Source organism: Chelon labrosus (genome assembly GCF_963514085.1).
Source record: "Chelon labrosus genome assembly, chromosome: 8".
Lineage (NCBI taxonomy): Eukaryota > Metazoa > Chordata > Actinopteri > Mugiliformes > Mugilidae > Chelon > Chelon labrosus.
In genome coordinates, this window is record NC_140358.1 from 5,393,506 (window position 1) to 5,421,318 (window position 27,813).

Here is a 27,813-nt window from a genome sequence, read left to right on the forward strand (position 1 = left end):
CTTCAAGTAAGACCCTGCTGCAGGCAGTCAAATGGGGCTTCTCCACTGAGGCTTACTCTCTTTGACAGGCTGCACACTCCTGTGGTTTCATGGGCACAGCCAGCGGGGAGGAAACCTCAGGGCAGACCTGGGAAACTCTGGAGGGATTCAATTATGCCAGAGGGCACCTGGAGATCCCACCAGAGGAGCTTGAATTATTTGCTTGGGGAGAAACCTGTGCTGCTCTGCCTGCCCTGTCACTGCCATCAATCTGACACAGAGCTGAAAATGCTTTTAAAGCTGTGTCTTTTTTCTGCTGACCTTTAAGCAGGTGTAGGGTTTGCATGAGGGGGGTTTTTCAGATACATTTTTGGGGGGATACATATAGTAGATGGAAGACTAAAAACAAGACATGAAAATAAGAGAAGCACCACACATTTTTCTAAAGCTGACAGTTGACTTACGCCGCATTAAATGAAGCTGAATTACTTTCTGAGAATCATTTCAGTCTTACATCTATGTCACCATTACACACTGAGTGCTATTGTTGTCAGATATTACCCATTCCTTCTACACTGGTGATAACACTGTTTATAGAAATTACAAATACTGCTATTGATAAAGTAAAATGAAAATATAAATGTAAGAAGATTTAATCTATCCAGACTTGGACAGTTATTAGATGCGGAAGTTTATTCCTCATTAGAAACTGACATAAATATGTATATTAGCTAAACCCTGAACATTGGATAACTGACCTCTCTTTAATGAATAAGGAAAAATAAACCCCTTTGGTTGTTGTCTAAAAGCCACAGAGTGTTTATCTTTAACATTTGGTTACAGAATTATTTACTTCAGAATTGATCAACTATTAGACTGGCTGCAAGCCTGCCTCCAGCTCACAGGAAAACCAATGATTTGATTAGCGCGAGTCTTTGAATGACAGAGCGAATTGCTCTGTTTGGGTTCCGGGCATTCTAATATTTATTAACTTTCCACTGTTCATTACTCAATGAGACACTACTGAGGAAAAGGCTCTTCACATTTTGGATATTTGCAGAAAACAAATCCCTAAATGAAGCAGATTAATTTAGAGGGCAGTGATTTAATCAGAAGTGAAATGATTTTATTGCTGTAACTGCAAACTGATGATTCTCTACTTTCCCTACTCCCTTCTACCAATAGAGGGCAGCAGCACTACTGCAACTTGCTGCAGGTTTAATGGATGTGCTTTGGATGTGGTCTCCTCACTTCACTGCTGCACTTTCTGTCCCAACAGGAATACATGTCTGGAAATCAGTGTAGAGACAATAGTTGAAGGATGAGCATATGAATTAACTTTTGCTTGTGAGCACTAAAACGTAGAACGTTTAGCTCAGCTCAAATCCAGGCTCATGAAAATGATTCAGTTATTTAAAAAAAAAAAATAAATCTATCCACAAAGTCTTGTTTGTTTTTCTTTTTTAAGTCAGAATGGACTTTCCAATGCCAATAATGAAATAATTATGAATACATTTCGATGAAATATGACAAAAATATTTATCAGACATCATTTGTGTTGCAGGTTGTTATCAGTGAAACTGACACACAGACTCCCCGGGGATGACGCACTGGAGATATGGCTCAAATAAGACATGCTTCAAAACCAGCATGTGATCACAAAGTAGACCATTAAGTTGATGAATGAGCCATGACAAAAAAAGGGAAGAGTGGCTGGGAAATTGGCTAAAAAATGCACACTGCTACTGTGGACTGTGGAGTTTTAGTCCTCGGTGTGGGAAAGTATTCTCGTTTAAAGCACGGAGAGTTTCTGGGGAAGATAAGGGACGAGTGAAAGTTTGTTGAGCTCGCTCTCACTCGCTTTTTTTGGTGACATCAACCCAGAGAGAGAGAGAGAGAGAGGGAGAGAGAAAGGCAGAGAGAGAGGGAGGGAGAAACAGGATTTTTGGGGAAACCAAATGCAAATCTGTCTGCCTCTCTCACTCTTACAACCTCCGGGCGTACCAGTCTGTGTTGCGCGTCTGCTCTCTCAACTTTTTTCTGATTACAACTCCTCTGCAACTCGCACTTTTTATTCCCTGGCAGCGGAGGGATGTTCCCTGGAAGGAGGTTACACCCCATCTGAGCATTCTCACCTTGGAGAGTCAGGCTGATAACTTTTCGGAGAGTTTGTGAATGGGGAGCATTTGGGGAGACTTTTACGCATCGAACTGAGTGACGCACGGTTATATGTTTTAAAACTTTCTGTTGTGTCTCACATCTAAATCCTAAGTTTTTTAATATTTTTCAATGGCAAGCGGCTGTTTTAATGACACGCTTACTGACCGAGTCCCTCGAGAGAAAGTTTGGTGAACTTGTGTAACTGCGAACTTAATTTGATTTCGACTTTTTTGTAAATTCTAATACGCAGTCGAACCGCCTCCCTTGAAGTTTTTGGGGACCATCACCGGCACGGCGTCTACATTCACCCCGGGGATTTGCATTTAACGTCGGTTGGAAGTAATTTCAGTGGATACCATGCCTCCAACAGGGCCGGAGAGGCGCGCTGCGCTCTGCCGGGTCTGGGCTCTGCTTTTCGCTTTGCTGGTGTCCGCTGCGTCGGTGGATGGTTGCCCACACAAGTGTAGCTGCTCCGGGTCTCATGTGGACTGCCAAGGTCTGGGTTTGAAGACAGTGCCCAAAGGAATACCGAGGAATGCCGAGCGCCTGTAAGTGCGATTGCGTTATGTTTAAAGTCAATCTAAGTGTGCTCTCATCATCTTTCTTATAGATCATCAGTGAGAGCGCTGTGACCTTATCGTGCGCCTTTTGTCATTATGTTCATGTAACATCCCTGGTATAGGCTACAATAAGCTTTGTATAGAACAGACGAAGTTAAACTTTAATATTTTGTTTGAATATCATGCAGGTGGTAGAGATTGTTTGAAATCCAGAAAACACAATTAGCACACGTGTAAACTTAGTGAAACTTGGGAGCGCAGTTAAGAGGAAGCTTGCTTTCTTTTGGTGATGTAATTAAAGGAGCCCACTGCTATTATCTTGTATATTCTACTTTATTTAATGTAGTTCCCTGGGAAAAGATAAAATATCCTAATGCTAACACACCGTAGGCTCTTTAGATAGATAGGTACTTTATTGAGAATAGATGGTGTACATTAAACTGCCCTCCCAAAAAAATAAAAATAAAATCACCAGCAACCCCAATGAATGGAGGCATTTGAGAAAACAGCCTGGAGTGGCTTTTAGAGAGAGTATTCAAGTTTTAAAATGGGTCAAGACGGAAGGTGAAAAGACCTCCTTACATTTCTTCATATTCTTCCACATTCCCATAGGGGTAAAGCTGTTACAAGGTCCTAAAACTGCGCTACAGCCTGTGTGACTTGCGTCAAATCCTAAACAATAATGTTTCTCTTTGGGAATGACTTTTGCTGCTTTACTCAAACCTGATTGCAGTTAGTTTCAAATGATATTCATTCCCAGGGCAGAGGCAGACCCCTGACAGATTCAGCTGCCACCTCCAGCCTGATCTTGACACGTTTACATCAGCGGAGCCACACACATGCACTCACAAACACACACCTTTGCTGCTAAGGTATGGAAGTGATTATGCATGATAACGGAGCAGCAACAGCCCTGCAGGGGATCAACAACAGACCTAACCCTGAGACAACAAACACAATCAGTAGGCCGCAGAGGAGAGTGGGGGGTCGTGTTTGTGGATGTGGAGGTGGTAGATATGGACATGGGATTAGCATGTGTGTGTCCATTTTTTACTTTTGCGTATGTTTGTTTACCTGAGTATGTTTGTGTTTCTGTGCCTGCATGTTCGCCCTTACTGGTGTGATCGTATGTGCATACATATGAGTGTGAACCCCATACCTCCTCCATCCCGTAGGGCTGTTGTGACCTCTTAGGACCTGTTGGCTTTTACACAGCTATCCCCTGAAGACATTTACACCCTAGGAAAATAAATAATTAGAGCGGGTTGTGGTGGAGAGGTGGGATGGGGGGGGTCCTCTGACTCTCGCTATGGTCCCCGGGGTGGAATATTTGGGGTAGCAGTACCCCCTCCTTCCCGCTTCACTCCAGAAACTGTGTTTATGTTTCCCTGATTTATCCAGGTCACTGTTTCAGATGTGACTTTGGCCAAATGTTGCTCTTTTCCTCCCTCTTTCTCTCCCTCTTTGCATGCCTTCATCTCTTTCTCTCTGCAGATATATTTTAGGGAGTCTGAAATGGGAAACATTAAAATGGATGAGATTCCAGTTCTAAAGGTTAAGGCAGATGGAAAACTTTTTAAGAAAGAGGGATGCGTGTTATTGCCCTGAGCAGGGATTTGTGTTTGACAAGCGGGATAAAGTCCATGTGGACAACAGATTCTAACAAAAATGCCAAGTTTGTTAACGTCTTGGTAAACAGGATAATTAACATCAAACTAAACAGGTCCAAAACCCTCCTTCACTTAACCATTAATTAATTTAGAAATAATAAACATACACCAATCAGGCATAACATTATGACCACCTTCCTAATATTGTGTAGGTCTCCCTTGTGCCTCCAAGACAGTTGTGACTCATCAGAGAATGGACATGGGCCTTCTGAGGGTGTCCTGTGGTGTCTGGCAACAGGATGTTGTTGGTGGGGGCCTATGGGTTGAGGGGAGGGGCCTCTGTGGATCATCCCACAGATACTTGATCAGTTTGGGATCTAGTGAATTTGGAGGCCAGGTCAACACCTTGTGCTGTTCGTCATGTTTTTTGAGTTGCTCCTAAAGCGTTTTTGTGTGTGTGTCTGTGTCAGGCTGCATCCTGCTGGGGATGGCTGCTGCCATCAAGGAGTGTCATTGCTATGGGGTGGGGGTGTCTGGTCTGGTCTAGGTGGGTGGTACATGTCTAAGTAACATCCACATGAATCAGAACATTGTATTGTCACAAGATGGTCAGTGTTATTTACTTCTCCTGTCAGTGGTTTTAATGTTGTGCCAGATTGATGTACATTCTTTATGGCCTTAAAATATATATTTTGTTATTGATTTTCAAGATCAATGACTCTATAAAACTACCAGTTTTGATTTGTAAACGGGCTGTGTTTTCTGCTTTACGCTGTATGTAGTTGCAGAGGTTACAAAAACCCCTGCATTAGGTTTTCAAAGCGTAAAGTTATTATTTCAGCCTCCAATAACCTACTGATGTAATGGTTATGGTGGATAAGTAAGTGTTAAGTTACCACTGAAATTTCCATCTGTTAAGAACAGCAGGATGTTCTTAACTTTGAAAGCAATGCAATGTTGCAGTGTTGAGGTGACTGGCTGGGTGCTGGTGTGCATCACTTCAGCAGAACAGTCCAATCCGACACATGCACTTAAAACAATACTGTACAAATAATGTATATATTCAGTCTTACATATTGACCCTCAGTAACTCTAGTAGCTTCTATCTCTACCATATCTATAAACGTAGGACTATAATCCAGCTCAGATATGTTTCCACTTTGTCTTAGGCACAAAACCTTTGCAACCATTGTTATGATAATAAACATATGGGTAGGGTTGAGAATTGGTCATGGTTAAAAAAAACAAAATTCTCTGTTACACAGAAACAGCAGGAAGAGTTACATTAGGACAGATTCGTGACGTCTGAAAGCAGTATCACAGCACCAGAATACTGCGCAACAAGACCACAAGACATGTGGCTTATGAGTAAGGGACAACACTCTTGCCTTATCTTGGGCGGAAAATCTTTTTTGGCTACTATGTCACTGCTCCCTCTATCACTCCCTAAAGGCACCTGTGCTGAATCAAACCAACTCGAGGTTGATGTAGAAAACCACTGTGAAGTGCAGAAGTAGATGACACAGATTGAGGAAATTAGGTATGACAAATCAAAGTATAGAAATTCATGATAAACGTACAGATGTACGGATATATAGCACACAAGAAAATTACACAGTTGCATTTTTCTTTAAAGGTCTGTGGCTGCCTAGAAGCAGTCAAAATGGAGAAGGTTTGGCACTTTAAGGCATGAAATCTGGCAACGAGGTCCTTTAAACTTTAGTTATTCCCTGCTTACCCCCTTTATTACACACAGCATATAATTTATAATCCAGTTCCCTTCTGGTACATGGGGATGTAAAGGTTAAACGTGATATTTGGAGTCCACCTGTCATAACCGCGGAATCAATCTCTTTAAAAGCCAAGGTTTCTTCACTATTGTAAACAGAGCATTTGGAAAGGTTAACGAGAGAAAAACAGTGGTGGCCTCAACTGTTCACTCAGCGCGCACACACACACACACACACACAAGCTCTCACAGGCAGCCTTGCAGATTACCTCAGGCCAGTCAATTCCGTAATGTCCTCCTTGGGAAGCCACTTGAGACCTCATTTGCATCTAATTTGAGTGGAGGAGTTTTTGGGGGGAGGCTTAACAGGCTTAACGAGGCTGGGCAAAATGAATTGGAAAACAGGGGCGGCTTTTCTCTCTCGGGTTCACTTCACACCTGCCCTGCGGCTACTGCGCAGACACACTCACAAAAAAGGCACTCGCACACCCCGGAGTGCTGATTTTTAGAGCTGCAAATTCCAAATTGTTTCCTCAAATGTTGTGAAATGTGATGGAATTAAAAGGCTGTAAACTCTAGAGGGAGCTTTGAGTTGTCTGAGCTGTAGTCAGTGGCGTTTTGTCTTAAAGTGTGTGTGCAAACACGCATGTACGGCTGAGGTTAGAATGAGTTGGCTCCGTCAAGATTTATATGTGTGTATGATTGCGTCGTTATATGTGCAATATGTCAGAATGAGTAAGTATGTGTTGAATGGGCTCACTGCTGGAAGTGGCTGGCTGCCTGAGCCAACTTTACATAAATTGATTCTGATTTAAAACTAATTCTGAACTGCCTATTTTTCTCTTCCCTCACTAACGGCACCTTCAGGAAGTTTTGGCAAGTCTTTTCCAAGCAACACCTTCTCCGCTTTCTCTAGCCTCATCTGGCTTAGTCTCTCAGTCTTACTTTTTATTTCCTTCACCGACTCTTCCTCTTTTATCCCAACTCAGTTTCTCTCCAGCTTTTTCTCCCCATCCTTCTACCTTCCCTCTTTTTCCTCTCTTATTAAGTTTCTCTTTTTTGACACTTTTTCCTTATTCCACCTTCTTTTTCTGATCCCTCTGCATCTCCTGTGCTTCCCTCCGAGCTCCGCTACTCTTTCTCTGACCTCCAACACACACATACTCGCACACCTTGGGTTTGCCAGCAGCATCCCTCCAGTAGAGTTTTCACAGCCCCCATTTCCCCTGGACGTGCCAACCTACCATAGAGCACACAACAGTGGGATCCTGCTGCTGCTATGTGTGCTCAAGCAAGCATCACCGTGAGTGTGTGTGTGTGTGTGTGTGTGTGTTTCTGTGTGTAGAATGGACACACAAGTTCCAACTCCTGTTCCTGGCTCTTATCAAAGCTTGGTGTTGATTGGTCAGTGCACGCTGGAACCACCACACCCTCAGCTATGAAACGGCATTTCATAGTGGGACTGGAATTTTCTGGTGTGTGTGTGATCTTTGAATACTTTAGTTCTATCCTGTGCGCTAAGCAGCCCGACTAAATTGAGCGGACAGAGTTCCAGTTCTCTAAATTAGGATTCATTTGACTTGATCAGGAACAAACTGTAAATGTGTTCACTTTAGTTTTCCCCAGCTACTTTCAGCTGTGATCTAAACATTCATCTGACGTCATTGCAACTAATATTGGGTTGTATACAGTTCTAGCCACACCCAAGAAGTCTGATGCTGGAAGTCCAAGATATAGTCTAACTATTTTGATAACTCTCACATGCTCTTCTAACCACATTCTGCTGATACTTTGCCAGCTTTTGTGAGAACTAGGGAGACAATTATTTTGTTCAAACAGAATTTCTGCATATGTACACCACTTTGCGGAGAAGTTGAGTCTACACGCATGCTTTGTTAACTCTTGAATAAACGCCATCATTCAGTGAAGAGTGGTCTTTACTGTTATCGTGGGTATGGTGGTGATGTAATACATCTGAGAAGCAGCTGAGTGTTATTGCTATAACAGACGAGTCTAAACTAAAAGTAAAAACCACAATGAGCTTGCTGTTCTCAAACTGCCTCTTAATGTCACGCCTATCATCTGGGGCCATCTTGTGGTAACCATTTTGTGCCTTTCCAACTATGTTTGATTCAGTTAGAGCAAGCCAAATGGCACAAGTGAGGGTAACCAATATTTAGGCTCCAGTTCTAGGTCAGTGGGTGATACTCTCTTCTGCAAGTTTCTCCAGCGTGTGGGCTGCTGACCTTTCTATATAATGACTTTTAGGCTGCCAACGAGGCAGCCAGCTGGCACTGACAGTGGGCACTGCCCTTCTGGGAAATGAAGCAAGCTGGATGCTGTATTAAATATACACAATATACACATACTGTGCTCTCTTGTTCTGTATACACAAAAACCCATACACACAAACCGGCAGAAATGTCACACACTCACTGGAACCGTATGGAAAACCAGGCACATGAATGCACAGTTAAAGCTTTTCTTGGATGTACACATAATGTACTGACATATCTTATGTCAAACCCCAATCCAACCCAAATCGAATTTGTGCCATTTGTCTCTCTGTCATACCCATCACAAAAACAAATCAAATTAAACTTCACCAAAGTAATTCCTGAAGTCTGTAAACATTGAGGAAATGCCAGAAATGAGCGATCAGATGAGAAGACAGGTTGCAAACAAGCTTCACCAATGACACTCATTTGTTAGAGGAAACACCAGAAGATGAAAATGTACCTTAGATCCCACTTGAGTGAAACTGGGACCATAAAGAGGGTCTCTATATGTGATTGATTTGAACAGTTTGGGAGTTGATTTCACAGTTTGCCTTCATTTCCCCTTCAAAGTAAGTTTTTCTAACCCAGGGGTTGGTCTAACATATGTATGATTAACTGATGGCTTGTTGTCTTTGCTTTTTCTTTTGCAGTTCTACTGCATTACAAGACCTCTTTGACATGATTTGCATAGTGGTGCTATTATAGATAAGAGTGACGACTTCATGGAGACTGAAATAACAGGTCACTTAAAAATATAGTTTCCTTCTCATCTTCAAACAACTCTTTGAAGTCCTACAGACCAGCTAAACTACCATCAGTGCTTATCCAAAAAAGGGGTTCTCACAAAAATGGTAAAAGAATACCCCCCCACACACACGTGGAAAAGGTACAGTACATATTCCAGGTGAAAATGCATACACATGAAGCATATAGGAGAATTTAGCATGCAGCCCTACACATACAGCGCACATAATTAGGCAAGAGCAGGCGCTCATACACCGCAGTCCACTCTTATGTCTTCACCGGATTAAACATGCAATTGGTTGTAGATGGAAAGTTTGACGTATAATGAGAGAGAGGGAGCCTGTGTCACATAGAAACAACCACGAGTCACGAATGACCTTCTGCGACTCTCTGCTGAAACAGAAGTCCTCAGATTGGAGGACTTCAGAATGTGTCACACCATAATGCCAGTATAGGTTTGTGTGTGCGAGTGTGTACTCGGTACTTGGAGCCGTTTGATGTTAACAAGCCATGCCACTGTTTTGTTGGCCCGCTGTCACCAAAGCAACACGTTATATGCCTTCTGCAGGGACTTGATTTCCTCAGTGAGGGTTCCTATTTGCCCTCCTCTGCACCTGTGTGTATAAAACATTTCTTTAATTTATTTGCGGGCATGTGGTAGTGCATGCAGCACTGAGAGTGTGACTTGCAGCACAATTTTCCCTTTTCGGTTCACTGTTCAGCAAAGCTCGATGTGACAGACTGTTTATGTTAAGCTGGAAGCGTATGGACAAACTGATCACTGCACTGTGAATGTGCGTAAGTGTTTTCCTCTGTCTCTTTCAAATTGCGTCTCTACCCTTCACATTCTCTCTCGGTCTCTCATTCATCTTAATCTCTTTCATTCTCTTATCCTCTCGTTCACCCATTCTCTTTTTTTTTTTTTTTTTTTTTCAAACTTGGCCCCCGTAGAGGAAGCAGCAGGCCTTGTTCTTGTCAAGTGGCCTCTCAGCAGCCAAATTACCCCTCCACCCCCACCCCTTTCACTTACAGTACAGAAGCAGTAAATCTAGACAAAAGAAAAGCAGCCCTATAAACTCCAACAAAGAAAAGAGCTAACCAAATACAGCACTGGTTTACAGCCCCTCTGGCTTGTGACTCTAAAAGAAAGGGATGCTCGCAGGCGTCTTCCCAATGTGGTCAAGCCCGCGTGGTTAACAATCAACGCCAAACTACGAATTTCCTGAGGTTGACTGACATTAATACTGAATAAAGACTGTGAGGGGTTGAGACAAAAAACTCCCCAGGTTTCTTTTTAAGAATATAAAATCAGTTGAAGATAATAAATGCAAACACTGGGACAAAAGCAGGAGAAAGACCAGACCTGATAGAAGGATGAAGATGAATAAAAGAGGAGAGGAAAACTTGAGATAGCGTTGCAGACAAAGTTGGATGCGTTGCGCACCATTCAGACATCATTCCCCTTTATGGAGTTAAAGCGAGTGTCCTTCAGTTTGCTGCAAGGAAAATATTTTGCTGACAAACGGCAGCGCCTTTATCGCCGGTGTCTCCGGTGTTCGTAGCTTTTGTGTAATTACTCTTAACATTGTTAGCATTCTGAACATTGCACATGTCTAAAACAAGTCAGTAGCATATTTATCTGTACAGAAATAGATTTTTTTTTTACTAAATGTGGTAAATATGTGGTGAGCAAAAGCTTTGAGATGCAAACTTGGCCACACAAGAGATAATCTCCAAGAGTGGGAAGGATTTCTCTTTCTGGTGGTAACAAGTGTTTGCTTACAGACGAGGGAATTCAAGGAAATATACCAACTGTGATACGGATGGAAAGAAAAGCATCCTGTAAAAGTATAGATCACCATTTTTTTGATTAGTCATATAATATCTTGCACAGATTTTTGCTTCTGTCATTGCTCACCAACTCATTTATATCTTTTATAGTTCTTTCGTCCTCAGCGAAGATTTTACAAATATCAGAATCTTTAAGGGCTGAGTCTTTCTATTAGTTTGAACTCAGCAAACTTTAAAGAAATCTAATATGCTCCATATCTGTTGCCACACAACAAATCTGGTGCTGACATTCTGAATGCTTTCACATCTCTATGCTTGGCCTGAACACATTCAAAATGAAACCTCAAAGGACATAATCTTGGTGTCCCTAAAGGTAGCTTGTGTCTGCCATCGCTTGTTGCCTTTTGCCGTGTTTGACGTGAATGCCCAGAAACCTTTGAGTGATGATTGATGTGTATCCCAGAGAGCAACTCTGTAACAGGAAAGAGTTCACTACCTATTAGCATCACCAAGACAGAAATTCAAAACAGCAGTAAATGCTTGAACAGGAGACCAAAAGTTCCACAAACCTCCCACATTTTCCAAAACTTGTACATTCTTGTGAACTTTTGCAAAATCTGCAAAATGGAACTTGGGATTGAACAAGTCATTGTTTTGAAAACTTTCCACAATTCCATTTTTCAGTTGAATAATTTAAGTCGCACATGTCTTTTAACAGTAACTATGAAGATGTTGAGGTTTCTTCATGAAAGATGAGTTCTAGCAGTAGTAAACTAGTCACAAAAATATGTAAACTGCTACTTGAATTCAGTTTAAATATTTAATATTTCTGCCACCAGCCACCAGTTGAACATCCTGTTTCTAGTATCTTCTTGACACAGCTCCACAATAGTTTAAGCAATGTTGTCACTTTGTCAAATCTATGAGCACATAGACGTTAAATATACTAGTGCATGAAGTACTTGAAAAGTGAGTGCAGAAGAATTAAATATGCTTTAATTGGATTTCAGCTGCACTGCTTTGGCGCCTGCACTGCATTCTCCTTGGGTCCTGAAAAAAGGCTTTCGTGTAATTGTTCTTCTCCTACTTTTTAATCTTCAAGTCAACAGAGGTTACGATTACCGCGATCAAAAAAGTGTCAGTGGGTGTTACCAGATGTCATATGTAAACAGTTGAAGCGTATGGATTTCAGATATACTGAAGCCAATTTTGAAACAGCTTGATGCCTGGCCTGCGTCTGGTGACAGACTCACTCTAGAGTGTGGCGCTCAGAGGAAAAGGAAGAAGGCAATTAGGATTCCTTGCGTAACTTGGAGATTTGGAGAGCGAAATTGAGCATACCTATCTAAGAGAGAGGAGGATGGAGAACAAGAAAGGAGGAATGAGAAAATGAAGCACTACAAGAGCTTTGTAGAAAATAACCTGAGATTAACACAGGAAGTGAATGCATTTGGAAACAAAGCGTTGGATGGAGCACAACAAAGGATGGAAAGAAGAGAAAGAGTGGAGGGAGAGAAGGATGCAGTGCAACGGAGGGAGTGAAAAAAGTGCAAAGAGGAAATGTCACGTTGTCAGAGACAGATTAAACAGAGAGAGGAAGCCGTGGTGCTTTGTTGTTATTCCACATTGTTGTCCCAGATTGAGGAAGAAAAGAGAACGGAGGTCAAGAAAACAAAAACAAGACAGATGGAGATAGGTGAGGAAGGGAAACACAAAGCAGACATGTTAAACTTTTAAACTCATGTACTGTGATAACACTTACTGGTTTACAGCATTACAACAGCGGCAGTCTAACATATCGTTCCATTACGCTCTGGGGAGTCACCTGATCTGTCATTTGTTTAACATTCCTTTCAAAAGTTGTTTATCTTTTTTTTTTCTCAGTCTGCTTGGTGTAACCAACTGTTCTGTACACAAATCAGCCCCTTCGCCCTCGGCAACCATAGTCAGCCTTAGTCAACCAGTATGTCATCCCAAAGCAGCCAGACTATAAGGTTTACTGATTTCACTGGTTTAGAGTGAGGTGTGTGTGGGTGTGTGTGCGTGTGCGTGTGTGTGCGTGTGTGTGTGTGTGTGTCTTTGTTGGACGGTATATTAATTCAGTGAACACCTGCTGTTTGCATTCTTGTCTTATCCCCCTGTTGCAAACACACACACATACGCAGATCTTACGTCTGCCCGCAATGGAAACAAACAGTGGTTAGGGCTTTTGTACTAAAGCCCCTTGTTAGTTATTTGACTGCCAGCTGGTCAGTTAAATTTGAAGCTAAGTTAAGCTTTACTGCTGGGTGGGGTGGACACCCAAGCTTTAAGAGACCAGGTGCGTAACAATCTCTACCTCATCAACTTTTTGTCTGTGAGATCTGTAGCTGTAATTTTGCCATGCAACATCGTTCTAATTGAGCTTGTCCTTGTTATGTTGTGACATTTTTTAATGACATTGTGTTCAAAGAAACTGTCTGGACCATAAATATGTTGGTTTGAAGTCTTACAAACAAGTTTTTTTTTTTTTTTCCCAGAAAACTTGGTAATCCGAGACTTGGTAATCTAAATGCACACTCACGCAAGTCATGTCTGCTGCCTCATTCATGTTTCATTATCACTGACTCACTCACCAGCTACGTGGTTGGAAGCTGACCAGTAATCCTGTTGTATTCATACATTTCCTGTATACAGGGAGCACCTTATGAGGTGATTATTTCCAGTGTGAGTCTGCTGATCCACTGATAGACTAGAAAATAATTGATAAAGTTCTGTAGACCCTATGGTGTACAACTGTACCAATGGCAAATTCATGAATTCTTCAATGAAGAACAAGTAACATGAAGTCATACTTTACTGCTTTCTTTGACATCACTGTCAGCTGGTGTGCTATTCATTTAACAACTTAATTCATGTAATTTCACGCCTCATATTGTTTTGCCCTGGCAGCCACCTTGACTTCCTCAGTTTGTAGGCAGCGATGTTAGATGTTAGATGCCATTGTGCGCTACCTGGAACTGTATCCTTACTGTTTGTTTGACTGCAGAGCGGTCTCCCTGGTGAGAGCACAAGTTTCCACTGTGAACAAGAGAAAGATGGAGATAAGGATGGAGAGATTAGAGGAACGGAGAGAAAACAGCAAAGGGTCGGAAAAATGTAGCCAACTGTAAAAGAGTGAAAAGATTGAGATAAAAGACAAGAGATTATGGTTGGAGAAAAAAACAGATGAAGGTGAAGAAAAAGTGTTTAGTCAACTGTGAAACAGTGAAAGATAAGACATGAGAGGCTGAGAGAGGGGGAGACACTCAAAAGGGGGAGATTAGAGAGAAAGCGGAAAAAGGGGAAAGAAAGGCTGGGAACATAGGGTGAAGCTGGCGGTGAAGGACTGACGGACTGATATTAGAGAGCAGTGACTGAGGAGAGATTAAAGAAAGATGATGAGAAGAAGAGGGAGCATTACAAGTGAAACCGAAAGATTAGCCAAATATTCAAACATAGAAAGAGAGACATTGCAGAGGGGTAAGAGAGGGAGGTGAGAATGAATAGAGGTGATGTGGTGGGGAGGACACATTTTCAAATTGGGTGCTACTCAATTTGAGTGACTCAAAAGTGAGCACCTGGAATCACACATGAGCAACAAAAAGTTGCTTTCATCATGGATTCAGCTCTGTCCTTAAGTTCAAAATAATAAATCAATGCTGTACTGAGCTTTTCACCACGTCCAAGAAGACTTATCAAGTAATTGCCAGTACGTTGCTTTCCAAGGAACTGCCAATTACACATACTCTGAAAGCCTGTGACAAGAACCAGCAGCATCCAGTCTGGATGATGGCAAAGCAGCCTGCTGTCAGAAACATATCTGGTGTCTTGAATGAACTGGCAAGATGGAGGAGGCTCAACATGAATTTTCATTCTGTTTTTTTATTTTCTTTTTCATTTATCCATGTCATTGCTGCTTCCAAACGCAATTCCAAATGGATTGCTTAATAATGTGGAATGAAAAGTTGTCATGCCTCAGCAAATGGGAGACATGATATTTAATGGAATCAGAAATCTATTTATGTCTCAGTCATTTCAGAATTTGCCATTTTATTGACAGTCATGAAACCTTGATTTTGACAGGAAATTAGTGAAGATGGGAAAATATATGCAACTTTTGGGTTGGGCTCCGACAAGAGACATCGTCAGTGCAATGGACAGTACCTTAAACTCCATAGGCTTCAGTTGTAGCCTGACAGATTGTAAAACTGTAGGAATGCATGTGGTTTTGGGTGCACAAACATGAATACACTTATAATACCAAGAACTGAACCTGAGCTAATAGTTTTTATTTCCACTTTTGGAAGCGAACATGCAGCAGCTCCTTTTACCTCTCTTCTGGTCTCCACCAACTGCAGAGTGAAATATCTTTAGGTGCTAAATGGTCTACTAAATTCAACAGCTAGTTGCCACATTTTTCTTTCTGCGTTTTGGTGCTGGGTATTTAGTGTTCAACAGGTTTTTCAGCACAGTATTATGGAAACAGCTGCTTGCTGTGTCTGGAAATAAGGTTGATGAGAGTGGTGAGAGGGAACCAAAACATTTGAGTTGCGAGCTGTAAAACAAGAACAGTGAGCCAAAAACTAAAATACTTTAAAGAATCAAACCAACCTCCTCTCATGTTACATGAAGTCATTTGATTTTTTTTTTTTTCTTCTTCATTATTGCTGCCTTACTATTCAACATGGCATCGCTGTGAGGTTTCTCTCTCAAATATAAACCACATTAAACCTTGTTTGACAGGGGTCTCATTGTGAGAAACTATTTGTTGTTGCTTATGATTTAGGCCAGCTTTTCTCCACTGCCTCTCTCTCTGTGTTCTGGGTGGGAATCATTGATCAGTGTCAGAGTCATTTATGGTACCTCCCATTGTTTCAGATGGGATATCAAAACTATTCATTACCCAGAAACCCTTTCAAGGACACCCTGGTGAACCTTAGACCCCATTTTGGGCTTTGTGGAAGCACTGGTCTGGCCCACACCAGCCCTCCCTGTCTCAAGCCAGGGTATGGCTCTTATTAGAGGTCCTTACCATGGCAGCTTGGGGAAGCCTTTTGAAACCTAATATGGTCTTAAATCAGATTTATAAATGTTTAGGTGTATTATGAAAAACACACACGCCGACTGCCTTGGCAAAACCAGACTCTGTTTATGTGTATGTGTGAGTAAGAGAGGGTGAGTGAAAGTGGGAGACTTGTGTGTGTGAAATAAGAGAGAAAATGGTGCATGTTGTTTGTCTGTGCCCTCTCCCTGTGTGTGTGAGTGTTTTTTTTCCCTTGCCCTAATTCCTCCAGTTCGACAGCGTTTCAATAAACAGCATACCCGTATAAAGGGAACCAGTCTATACACACACACTCAGGCAGTCAGTTCATATTGCAGTATGTATACATTGTGCACCCGTAGTTAAAACAGATTGAATGACAGCCAGGAAACACGATAAGCTTTTAAACTGTGATGATGGAAAGAGAAAATAATTTCATCCCACTTTTTATTTTTCCATTTTTTTCCCCTGGAAAATTTACTTTTCAATAATTCACAGCAGCAGGAGCCCTGTGTGTCCATACTCTTCTCTGTGTCTATGCAGGAGTGTGTGTTTCTGTCGCTGTTTGTTTGTGTTTGTATGTTTGTGTGTTCTCGTATCTGTGTACTGTATATACGTGCATGGGCTCACATGCTATTGGGCATTCTCACGCTCTGTCCCTCTGCCACATTCAATAATTTTGCTGAGCAAGAACACATGAAGAAACACAAATGCAGACAAACACTAATACAAGCACTGCATGATGTTCATTGTATCCCCTCTTAAAAGGATAACGCAAATTAATGCTTTCAAGATTGTATTATTGACACTAAATTATATTCTTTAGTCATTATTAATGACTAGATCTGATAATCAAGACGTACCTCTGTGTTTCTCTCCGTAGGGATTTGAACAGAAACAACATCACCAGAATCACTAAAGTGGATTTCTCTGGCCTCAAGAACCTCAGGATTCTGTAAGTTTGTTTCTTTCATCTTTTTTTTTACAGTAAAAACATATTGTATCTTAAACCTTATGATGAATGCCCGCATCATCGCATCGCATCACATCGTCAGACTCAATTCTTATTCTGGCCTGTTGTAGGTGGGTGGTACATGTCTAAGTAACATCCACATGAATGGCAGGTCCAAAAGTTTCCCAGCAGAACACTGGACAAGATGGTCAACGTTGTACACTTCTCCTCTCAGTGGTTTTTATGTTGTGGCTGATCGGTGTATGACTTAACCATACCAGCACAAAAATACATTCACTTGCAAAAAGTTTGGTTGCCCCAAATGGCTTTAAAAGAAATGTGCAAGAATATAATTAGAATATATAAAATGCGGGTAATGTGTGTAATGTTCAGTATTTGTGAAAATGCCCCATTTGTTTTTATGACAATCACTGTGTTAAAGTTATGTCTAATAATAACTGTCATATTTCTGTAGCAAATAGAGAAGCAAAGTTTAGTTTATCCTAATCATGAATACAGTCATTATTTACCTTGTTATTGGAAAGCTATCCGTCATTTAGTATAAACATTTTTGATAAATCTGACTATTTTGTCATTTAGATTTGAGGTTAGTTGGATGTAGGCATGAGGCTGAATGCACCAGGTACTGTACCAGAGTACAGGGGGTCTTTTATGTGCCAATTTTCTCTTTATATCCTTATTGTGACCTGTATTTGCGTCTTTACAAGGAATTCCATTATCAGAAAAACGGCCATGCTGGAGCAATTAAGCAAATGCTATATTTACCTAATGGGCCTCTATATGGCTATAGGGGAAACAAGGCTCTATAAAATAAAGTTTCCCATCCTAATGAGGTCTTTCAGGACTGGAGAGAATGTAAGTGTCCTATCCAAGGAGTAGAATTTCGCAATTACTGAATATTTACAAGGTTAAATAGTAGAGTAATTGTGAGCCGACATGCCAGTAACAAGCAGCAAGACTCCCATGTATTAAACCCGACAACAAGATGTTGAACTGGTGGGGATATGATGATAGGCGAAGACTATCTGATGGAATTTCTTGACAGTTGTGTGCAAGAAATTGTGAGTCACTGTTTATGAGAAACTATAAAAGAAAAGCTTGTGTAAGTCTAAGTTCTCCTCTGTCTCCCGTGTCTCTTTGAACAATCAGAGAATGCAACATTTTGCAATGTTTTTGGACATGAAGTCTTAACTAATTCTTTTCACATAACTTCTGCATTTTTGTCTAGAATCGATACTCGCCAATATTAAAAGCCTTTTTGTCAAGTGTATTTTTTTTCTTTTACACTCTGACCAAGACAAATCCCCCTTATAAAACATGATGCGTACACAGCCTGAACTAATTCATGTGTCGTAACTGGAGACTCCTACTATTCTGATATGTGTTCAGAAACCATTATTTTTGCGGCCTGCAAAAGGGTCTAAAACAGCTGAGCAATGTCCCATTCCAGTTTTCATTTTCTGTCCAAATATGACATACCGCATTCAAACTAAACAAGTAGCTGTCAGTAAACATATGAAATAAACATTTATCCAAAGTATGAACCATCTTTATTCTGTCCGGTGCCTTTTTGCCTGCGCAGTCATTTCTCCTCCGAGGAAAACAACACATGTTGAAATCATTGCTGGTGTTACAGTTGCTTGTCGAGCTCATCATATCTAAATGGCTGCGCTCGCTGGAGTGTGACTGCTCATCTCCTCTCAGCTGTCCTAATTGACTTCAAGGGCTCTCTCGCTCTGTTGCCTCGAGTGGCTGAAATTGGTGTGTGCACATGTGTGTCTGTATGTGTGTGAGAGAGAGCTTTAATAACTATAATCACCGTTGGCTGCATGCAGCTTCCCTCCTCACTCTGTTTTAACCAGACTAACGGCAGATAAAAATACACTCGCAGTACAAACTACACTGAGGAGTGGAAATGGGCTTCAGCATGTGTGCGTTTCATTTAAGCGCATTTGTTTAAGCATGCACATACTTGTGAGGACCACTGTGGATGTTGGAACGAATGTCATTTAATGTTTTTGGGTTTTGTATAGGCTTGTGTTGGATCAAATTACATTCAGTCTACATGGGACAAGGCGAGAAAGTCCACAGAAAAAAGGCAGTGTATTATATATATATATATATATATATATATGTGTGTGTGTGTGTGTGCGTATGTGTGTGTTTGTGTGTGGTACGCAAGCAGCTTGTTTCATGTGGTTGGTGATAAACTGCCGTGACATTTCCCCACTCTAAATCTCTTAAAGAAATTGGGAGGAGATTGCTTGGGAAAGAGCAGATAGTCTGAGAAAGTGCACCCCACACACACACGCAGACACACACACATTCTTGCATTTGAGTCAAGGGATGAACAAAAGCATACATGGCCACACATGATAGCCTTTACCCTTATCTTTAGTCAAATAGGTATTAGCGTTATTTACCTGACCTCTTTCTCCCTCTCTCTTTCTCACACACACACACCAACACTAACACACACTAACACAAGTGTCTAGTTCTGGCATTCCTGGTAATTTCATTCAACCATGCCTCCCTTGGGAAAACTTTGCATGTAGTTTAAAGCTACTTACATTCTTTCCGTGCTAAAAGAGTAGAATCTCTAAGGTTAGGGGAGTTAATTTGTCCTGTACAAATACTTGTCTGCCTTTTCATGTACATTCAAACAAGTGATCAGTCAAATGATCTGGTTGTCCATAAACATCAATGATCACAAAGTACGGAAATAAAAATATGTTAACCGGTATAATTTGTTGGTAGTTCGTGTATACCTAAATATGACTGTCAGCCGTAATCTGGTTAAAGATTTGACTTAATTTTGTCTCCATAAACATGCAGTCATATCCAGCAGGCTGAATATTCTTTAATCTTCGCAGTCACACACAGCCTCTCTCTGGATGCTCACTGCATGTGCAACACTTAACGTAATATCTTTGGCAGGCTCACTTTGCAAGATTTTTTCCAGACTGTGGTGAATTTGAGTAATTCCAAACAAATTTCGATGTAGGTGAAGACTTGCGCTTGACATTGAACATTTGGCCCGGAAAAACTTGATGTGGTTTCACCCATTGTGTGTAAACAACAAGTGAAGTTAATACCCCCCACAGTCGTCTCCGTCAGATGCCAAGATCTCGCAGTTAAGGTGGCGTGACATCCTTGTGCTTTTTGTAATGGGTGCTGAGACTTTCTTTAATAAAGCTGAAAGAGACACACCAGTCCCCACACACATGAATTCAATAATTGTTTGCTCTCGTTTCTCCATCTCTCTGTGGATGACTAATGCCTGATACAGACCAATATAAAAACAATACCTCATCTGAGCGATATGCCAGCATCGACTCCCCGCACCATGTGTTTGGCTTCACATCCCTTGCCTTTCTAAACTTCATTCAATAAATCAGCATGTGGTTGATCTCTCATTTGGACAAATACCCTTTGATAGTTATTCAAAGTTATGTCTTGATTTAGCGTTCCCGGTGGTTTACAGGGTATGCTGTTCTATAAGGACGGAGAAAATGCAGCTACAGTGGAGTAAACATGCGGGATTCATCTTGGCTGCGCCGTAAATTATGATTGATGCTGGAGTCAGAAGTGTGCACATGTTTAGATGTGTGTTTGGTTCCCTACCAGTGCTTGACTCCTTATCTACTTTTATGCTTTAGATGTTTACACACATATCTGACATTGCTCATTACTGCTGGGTGTGCATCTCCTCTGTGTATTTGCACCTGTCAGCTTGTGTTTGCCTTTGCTAACTAAGAGTTTAGACTTCTCCAACTGTGATTGCTTTCTGTATACGTTTGCATTTGTATGAGTGTTTCTCTTTAGAATTTGTTTATAAATGTACACTACAGCTGATCATTTTCATTTTTTTTTTTTAATAACCTTGGCATAGACCTCTATGTCTATACATGTGATGTTTGTTAACTGCCAGTAAATATGCCAAGTGACTGGACTGAACTTCAGCAAAGAGTACCCAATAGGTAAAGAGTAAATTCCCCCACCTCCAGGATACTGGCTTTTTCCCCCTTGACCAGAGCGCACGCAATAATCCCATAATGTTTGGTGGAAGAACTGTGCAACATGAGTGTTTCGAAATTCAAGTTTCAAGGTGTCACATTTATTTATTTATTTTTTAAAATATGCACAGCAGGTTTCAGATTTACAGGCTTACATGTGTGCATAGATTCTACATCTATACATATTAAGGCATGTTTCAGTGTGTACATCTGAGTCTCTTATCTTTCACTTTGCACTTTGTTTACATTTTCTTCTTTTTTTAAGGGTGTTTTATATTTAAATGTTTGTGCAGAATTTCCGCTCTTCTCATAATGACAATAAACACTCTTGATACTTGATTCTTGATTCTTTCATCCAAGTGTGTGTTTCAGGCCAACAGATTGCACGTGTGTTTATGTAATGAGCCAGCATGACGGACGATGGATTAATGGTTCAGATACAGCTGCATGTCTAAACATTTTCTTTGAAAGAATATTTAAGGAGGGTCATGCCAAAACAATTCATAGCCCACATGGTCTCTTTTTGACCCAGCTACAGTCTTCTTTGGCTCTATCTTTCTTTATAAATATCTCTCACTCATCTCTCTACTTCCTGTATCTCTGACTCTTCTTCTCCTTTTTTTTCCATCCTATTTTCTTCTGCCTCGCATCATACACTTTGTTTTACTTCGATCTCCCCCGGCCCCCTCTTTCAGGAGTTTGTCACTCCAAACGTCCTCAAGCAGAATATATAAACACACTTATCAGTTGAGATGTTCTCTCTCCCTTTCTCTGTCCCATCTGGAAAACCTTAGTTTGCGCCGAAATGCATGACAACACACAAAGAGCAGAGAAAAGAATAAAGGAGAAGTATGTGTTGGAGGCGCTGCTCGAAAACAGAAGAGAAATGGAGGCTGCGTCCGCTGCAGGATGGGAGAGGGATGAGTTGTTAATTGTTTGTTTTGGCCGGCTAAGTTGTAACATTTGTGAAATGATGCGTCATAAGCTTTTCAAACTTTTGGTTCGTGTCTGATTCCTTTCTTCAGTCCACTGATTGTTTGTTTAAACGACCTGAGTTTGGAAAGTGCAAGTGTCTCTCTCGTTTACCCTGACCTGATATTCACAGCTACATGTTTACCTCCGTTTAAAGTATCCAACTGTGTTGTTTCTTTTTTTGTCACAATGGTCTTAAACAGTCACGTTATGTATGCTGATATTACTTTCTAATTCTGCATTCCTTTAATAATGATAACAACTTTTCTCTCCATTTCCATCGCTTTAGTCATCTGGAGGACAACCAAATCACTGTTATCGAGAGAGGAGCCTTCCAAGACCTAAGACTGCTGGAGAGGCTGTAAGTTTGCTGTCTTACATTGCTATCTGTGGTGCATGAGTGAGAGAAAGTGTAATCTAAACAGCTGATGCAAAGCTAAGGTGTTTTAGGCATTTACAAAAGCCCAGCAGGCTGAGCACACACACACACACACACACACACACACACACAAAACATGCGTACAAGACCATCTTGTTCTGTAAAGCATTTTGACACAGTGTACCTGCTTGATACCCATCCACTTCACACGCCAACTTGGAATCTCCCATGGATACTCCCTTCTTCCTAGTCTGTGTGTGTGTGTTAGTGTATGTGAGTGTGCGCCCGTCAACTCACACCAAGGCTCCAGTCAACAGAATCGAGGTGTCAGTGTACAACACAACACTTCCCACACACACACACACACGCATGTTTATGACTTGCAGGTCTGATAGGCAGACAGCTTTGTAAGACTGTGATTCTGTTGCATGAGACACAAAGACAGGGTGACGCACTTCGTGTGTTGTGAGATGTTCTGAAAAGAAAAAAAAAAACCCTCAACCTTTTTTTAGCCATTTTTATAGGTGGGTTTCAGGTGAATTAAAACACCATCTGGCTTCAATGTCGGAAGCCTTTAACTGAAGAGAAAAGGCTTATTAAACAGGACCTGGCTGTCTTGACAGTGTTGACTTCACAAGCTGAATATTTCTTATGTAATTCTTCATTTAATTTACAATTGATATCTTTTATATTTCAAAGTGAAACACTGACTTTACACGTGGATGGTATCTGGCTATCTACAGACATCCAGTAGAGACAAAAAAGCGAGACACTGCAGTTAGCTGATTGCGCAGTCGGCGGAATTTTCCAGCCCTGCACAAAAACTTGAGAGACACTGAGTGACGGCAACATGTGTATCTTGTCTCCATGTGGAGATCACACGTCTGATAGGGAAAGCATGAGGGGATGTGCTGCTTAAATGTTAAAAGGCTCCTTAATACAGTGTGTCAGGAAGGGTCAGGGGTTAGAGATGAGAGGGGAAGGCAAAACTGTGTCAAAACTCACACAGGAAATGGTATTTCATTTAGGCTTTTTCAGGATTTGGGCAGTTTTAATGCATTTTATAGAGTACAGTTAAAGTTGTACGCCATAATTAGATACAGCAAGGATGACATTTTGCACTAATGCGGATGTCTGTTTTGGTAAAAGTTGCTGTCGTGTAGTGGCGGTGTAAAAGTCCTACATTTACCTCTTTACTATACTGATAGTGAAACGGTTTTTAAAATGCTTAGTTGACAGGGTGTCTGATGTTGTGCCTTCTGGGGTTAAAGGTCAGAGGTGAGAGGTCCAGGTGCTGAGTCTGTGTGATTTATGGAGTCACAATGTGAAAAACATGGACCTTGCGTAGTCATCTCCTTGGGCGAGGACATTCATTTGTGTCAGTGCATGAATTATAAAGTTGTAGGTCTGACTAAAAGGCTTTGAAAATTCAGAAACTAATTATACACTGTTTTTAGTTATGTGGGTATTTTGCAAAAAGAATAGAAGATTTAGCTTTGCTAAAAAACTAGCCCAGTAAGGTTAGTTCTCTTTAGTCTCCAGACCATTTTCCTGGACTTTTTTTTTTTTTGTGTTACTAATAGGGATACACTTCCAAATTAAAATAATAATAAAAAACTTAAGGAAAGAGAAAAAAACTAGTGCCCATGGACTTGTGGTTTGGTGTCATTTCAAAGGTTCCACATATTCATTATTACTTGAAAATACACAAAGGATTTTTCTCTTACAAACCATAACTGTGCTGTAAGTGAGTGTCTTAAAGTGACTCATAACTGTAAAAGTAGCTGATCCTGTGCTTTATTTTCGTACCAGCAGTTATTTTCTAGGAGCAGGGGTCAATTATTTCAAATGGTGGATGTCTCTTTTTTGGAACGCATTTCTCTTTCCATTGGTGCACACAGGAGTGAAAGTCAGGGTCTTATTATCATTATCGCAGGGGTTACAAGGTTGGTGTCTGTGTCTTCTCCCGCACAGATTCGACTTTGTGACCCCATGACCCTCCACCCTCTTTTTTTTTTTTTTTCCCTTTCCCTTCCACGCCTCGTTTCTCAGCCACATGCTTTGGTAGCCTGATAACACTTTCACTCCCTCAGCTCGCACTGTCCTCATCTATCTCCACTCAGCCGACCCCACCTTTCTTTTGCAGACACAAGCACGCACAGGGAGGCATATCTTTCACCCTAACACACTCCATCTCTTCATACTTTCTTTTCACACACACGTCTTTCAGTCAGTCGACGCCATTCTTTCAGCCTCTCCATCTTCTTCTGCCTCTCATTCCACCGTAAATAACTGCCATGTGTTCATTTTATACTCCATCCAACTTAAACGACTTCCACATTCCGCATGTAAAAAATAAAACGGCATTGGCCATAAGAAGGATCTAGAAACACTTCTATATCATCTGAAAAATGTTGCAAAGTTTTATTGAATCTATTAAGTAATAATAGCAATACTATAAAGTAGATTATACACAGACTGCTGCTGTTAGAGCTTGTATGTAAATAGATTATGTACATGAGAACAATACACCCACATGGTCATAATTAGATGTTTTCATTAACTTTTAATGAAAGCCATCCATGGTTCTATTGCCTTAACTAATAATAATAGTAAAAATGTGCTTGTAGAGATAAGAACCCACGGCTCAATGCACATGTGTCAGTTTTCTGTCACATTTTCTCATGTTTTTCACTCGAAATGATACAATCTGTTTGGATTCGAACGACATTTTGCAGAGCTTCTTGTTAGTGTGTGGCATTTTTCACGGGACTGTCGGCCACATGTGCCTTGGCCAGTGTGGGTGGTTTAAAACAGGATGGATGGTCTTCAGTTTTATAAATGAGAAACATGACGTTAGTATGGATCCTTGGGTAAAGTCTTGGATTTTTTATTTATTTTTTTCCTCTCAGAAGAAAATGGGACGCTAATACGAGGCTAACTCTGATTTTTGTCATTTAGCCAATGCACTTGTAGACTTTCTCCCAGTTGATTCAATTTTTTAATTTTCATTAAAAAAACTTTTACTAAAAACAAATATTAAAAAAATATATAAAAACAATGTAATTTCATTAACTAAAAAACTACTTTATATTGAACATGAACACTTGTTTCTTCTCTCACAGCCCTGCAAAGCAAATACAAAGTTAATAGCAATAAGTGGCTTTAGGGAGCTTAGAGACTGATAACCTGACACACACACTCAAAACACAGTGTGATAACCTGTAGGTCATGATCACAGGAAACCAGTCAGACTTTCCCATGAGTTTGAACCCGCTGACCTCTGAGCTGATTCAATTGGCTGTGTGGTGATTGTTCAGTCAACACAAAAGTACTCTGAGTGATTTATTGGGGTGTCTGCCTCTTTCTGTTCAGGATGAGCATAACTTCTTTTATTTTTGTTTCTCCTCCTATTTCTCCCTACAGTCGCCTGAACAGAAACAAACTCCAGTTTCTCCCAGAGCTTCTCTTCCAGTCCAACCCCAAACTAGGACGACTGTGAGTACACTTTCATTTTTTTCTCCATCTCTTCATCCGCGATCTCCCTCTCTCTCTCTGACTCTCCTCCCGTCACTCCCTCTTTCCTGTTCTGCCTCTTTTGATGTGTTACGTGATCCGTTTGAAAACATGGCCGCGGTGCGATGTCAGAACTTTTATCCGAGTTGAGGGTTTGAGTCCTGCGCCAGGTGACACAGTGCGTCTCTGTGCTCCTGTCGAGAGGTTAAAAAGGCTGTGCGTGTCAGATGTGTGTGTGTGCGCTCGCACAATTTTTAAGAGGTGAAAGTGTGGCTGGAGTGAATGTTTTGCTTGGACCTGTGAGGAATTTTTATTCGGGAATATGGAGTTTTCCCAGAGTATTCAGGGTGTAAGAGCAGGTCATACTGATGCAGTGAAGCCTCCCACTTGCCCTCATTCACTTTCTTCTTCATCTCGCATTCCCAGACATACTCTCTCTCTCTGTTTCTGTCCCATCGGTGCATCCACCCTGTCTACTTGTTTTTTTTTTTTCCTCTGCTTTCTCCATCTGTACTCTTTCTTTCCACTCAGGTTGTCAGGTTCTCTATTTGTCTTATCCTCAGAGAGTCTCTGTCAGCTTAGGCTGAAGGCTGAAACACCTTCTAAACTTTATAGCTATTTACATTGGACTGCCTTCAAGTGAATCTAGAGTTTGCCTCTCAGTGACTTGCTTTTGGTTTTGTGTCTACAATGATTATTTCTGCGTTCCTGAGTTTACATATCATGCACTTGTGCATGCATACTCTGCATTGATGCTGTAGCTGCATGTCAGTGTCTATGTTCTTGTTTTTGACGGTGTGTATGTGTGTTAGGAGATGTTAGAACAGGTAATACCAACGCTGGGACGTTAAATTACTTCTCACTTCTCTCATTCTCTTTTATAATGTTTCCATGAGGCAGAATGCCTTGGAAGCTACTGTAACTTTTCAGTGTTGAAAAGGTGTATTGTTCTGTTTAGTCCTTTGAGTTTCATTTTATTGAGGTTATAAATGATTTTAAAAAAAAAAGAAAAAAAAAAAAAGAAGAAACTTTGAACCTGCATTTAGGTATTAACGATTCATTGCCCAGACCTGAAAACTCTGCACAGATAGTGGCAGCTTTAGTCAGCTTGGATTTGCCATCCAAAGTGGATTCCAATAGCAAGCCAGTGTCATGGCAGTGTCACAACAACACCAAGGTATCAAGTAAAAATACTGCCTTCCATACCAAATATTTAGACATACTTTTCCAGTTTAAACTTTTAAATCCTCGTGCTTTCAGATCTTTGGCAAAAGTCACCTGGACTTGAATTGGAGACGTAGATTGTGCTTCAGTAATGTTGAAGAAGGCTCTGTGGACATTGTTTGACGAGCTGATTTGTCATGAACTTTGGATCCACAGCAAATCAAATCCTTCCCACCGTATCTGCTGTGAATCCAAACTTACAAGATGGAAGTGAAGCAGTTTGAGGACATTTACTCACTTTATTTCATTTGGAGGGCTGAATTAACCATGAAATGCACGGTACATCAGCTCATCTGTCCACGGCGTGTCTCTTCCAATGTTATCACAAGGTTTATCTGCAGTAAATAATAGATCATTGCTGTCCAGTGCATATTTTGAGATTTTCAGTTTTCGAGTTAAACCGATGCATGAAATGCTCCTTTGTGGTTTCAGGCAATTCCCCTGTGTCTACCTAAAATCTGACTAAATTATCTACAAGATTTGTTGCCATGAAGTTGAAACAGGGCTGTTTTTATTTCTTGGAAAGTTCTTGGAAATACGTAGTTTTCATTGGACAATAGCTGTTTACACTCTTTAAAAAAAAATGGCTTGTGTAACATTCTCTTTAAAATACAACACATCCTTGTGTTCAGAACTTTTATTTTGAAACTGAGTAGTTCAAAGTTGTAAGGATAACAAAAACTGCAAATACAGTAATAATTATAGTACTTTATGATGATGACAATGAACAGATTTGTATTTCCTGTCATTTACTCAATGTGATATATTGTGTTGGCAGAAAAGCCACAGACAGATGAAATCTTCTCGGTGGAGTGCACA

General features: G+C 40.8%; 1 protein-coding gene across 1 annotated transcript in view; it reads left to right on the top strand.

Moving 5' to 3' along the window:
• The first annotated feature begins 1,957 nt into the window (after positions 1-1,957).
• The window catches only part of slit3 (slit homolog 3), a 220,386-nt gene continuing 194,530 nt past the window's right edge, over positions 1,958-27,813 (top strand). The window contains exons 1-4 of the mRNA XM_084549682.1: positions 1,958-2,687; positions 16,798-16,869; positions 22,165-22,236; positions 25,681-25,752. Of these exons, the coding sequence (XP_084405808.1) occupies positions 2,497-2,687; positions 16,798-16,869; positions 22,165-22,236; positions 25,681-25,752 (407 nt within the window). The 5' untranslated portion in view covers positions 1,958-2,496. The remainder of the gene's footprint in view (positions 2,688-16,797; positions 16,870-22,164; positions 22,237-25,680; positions 25,753-27,813) is intronic.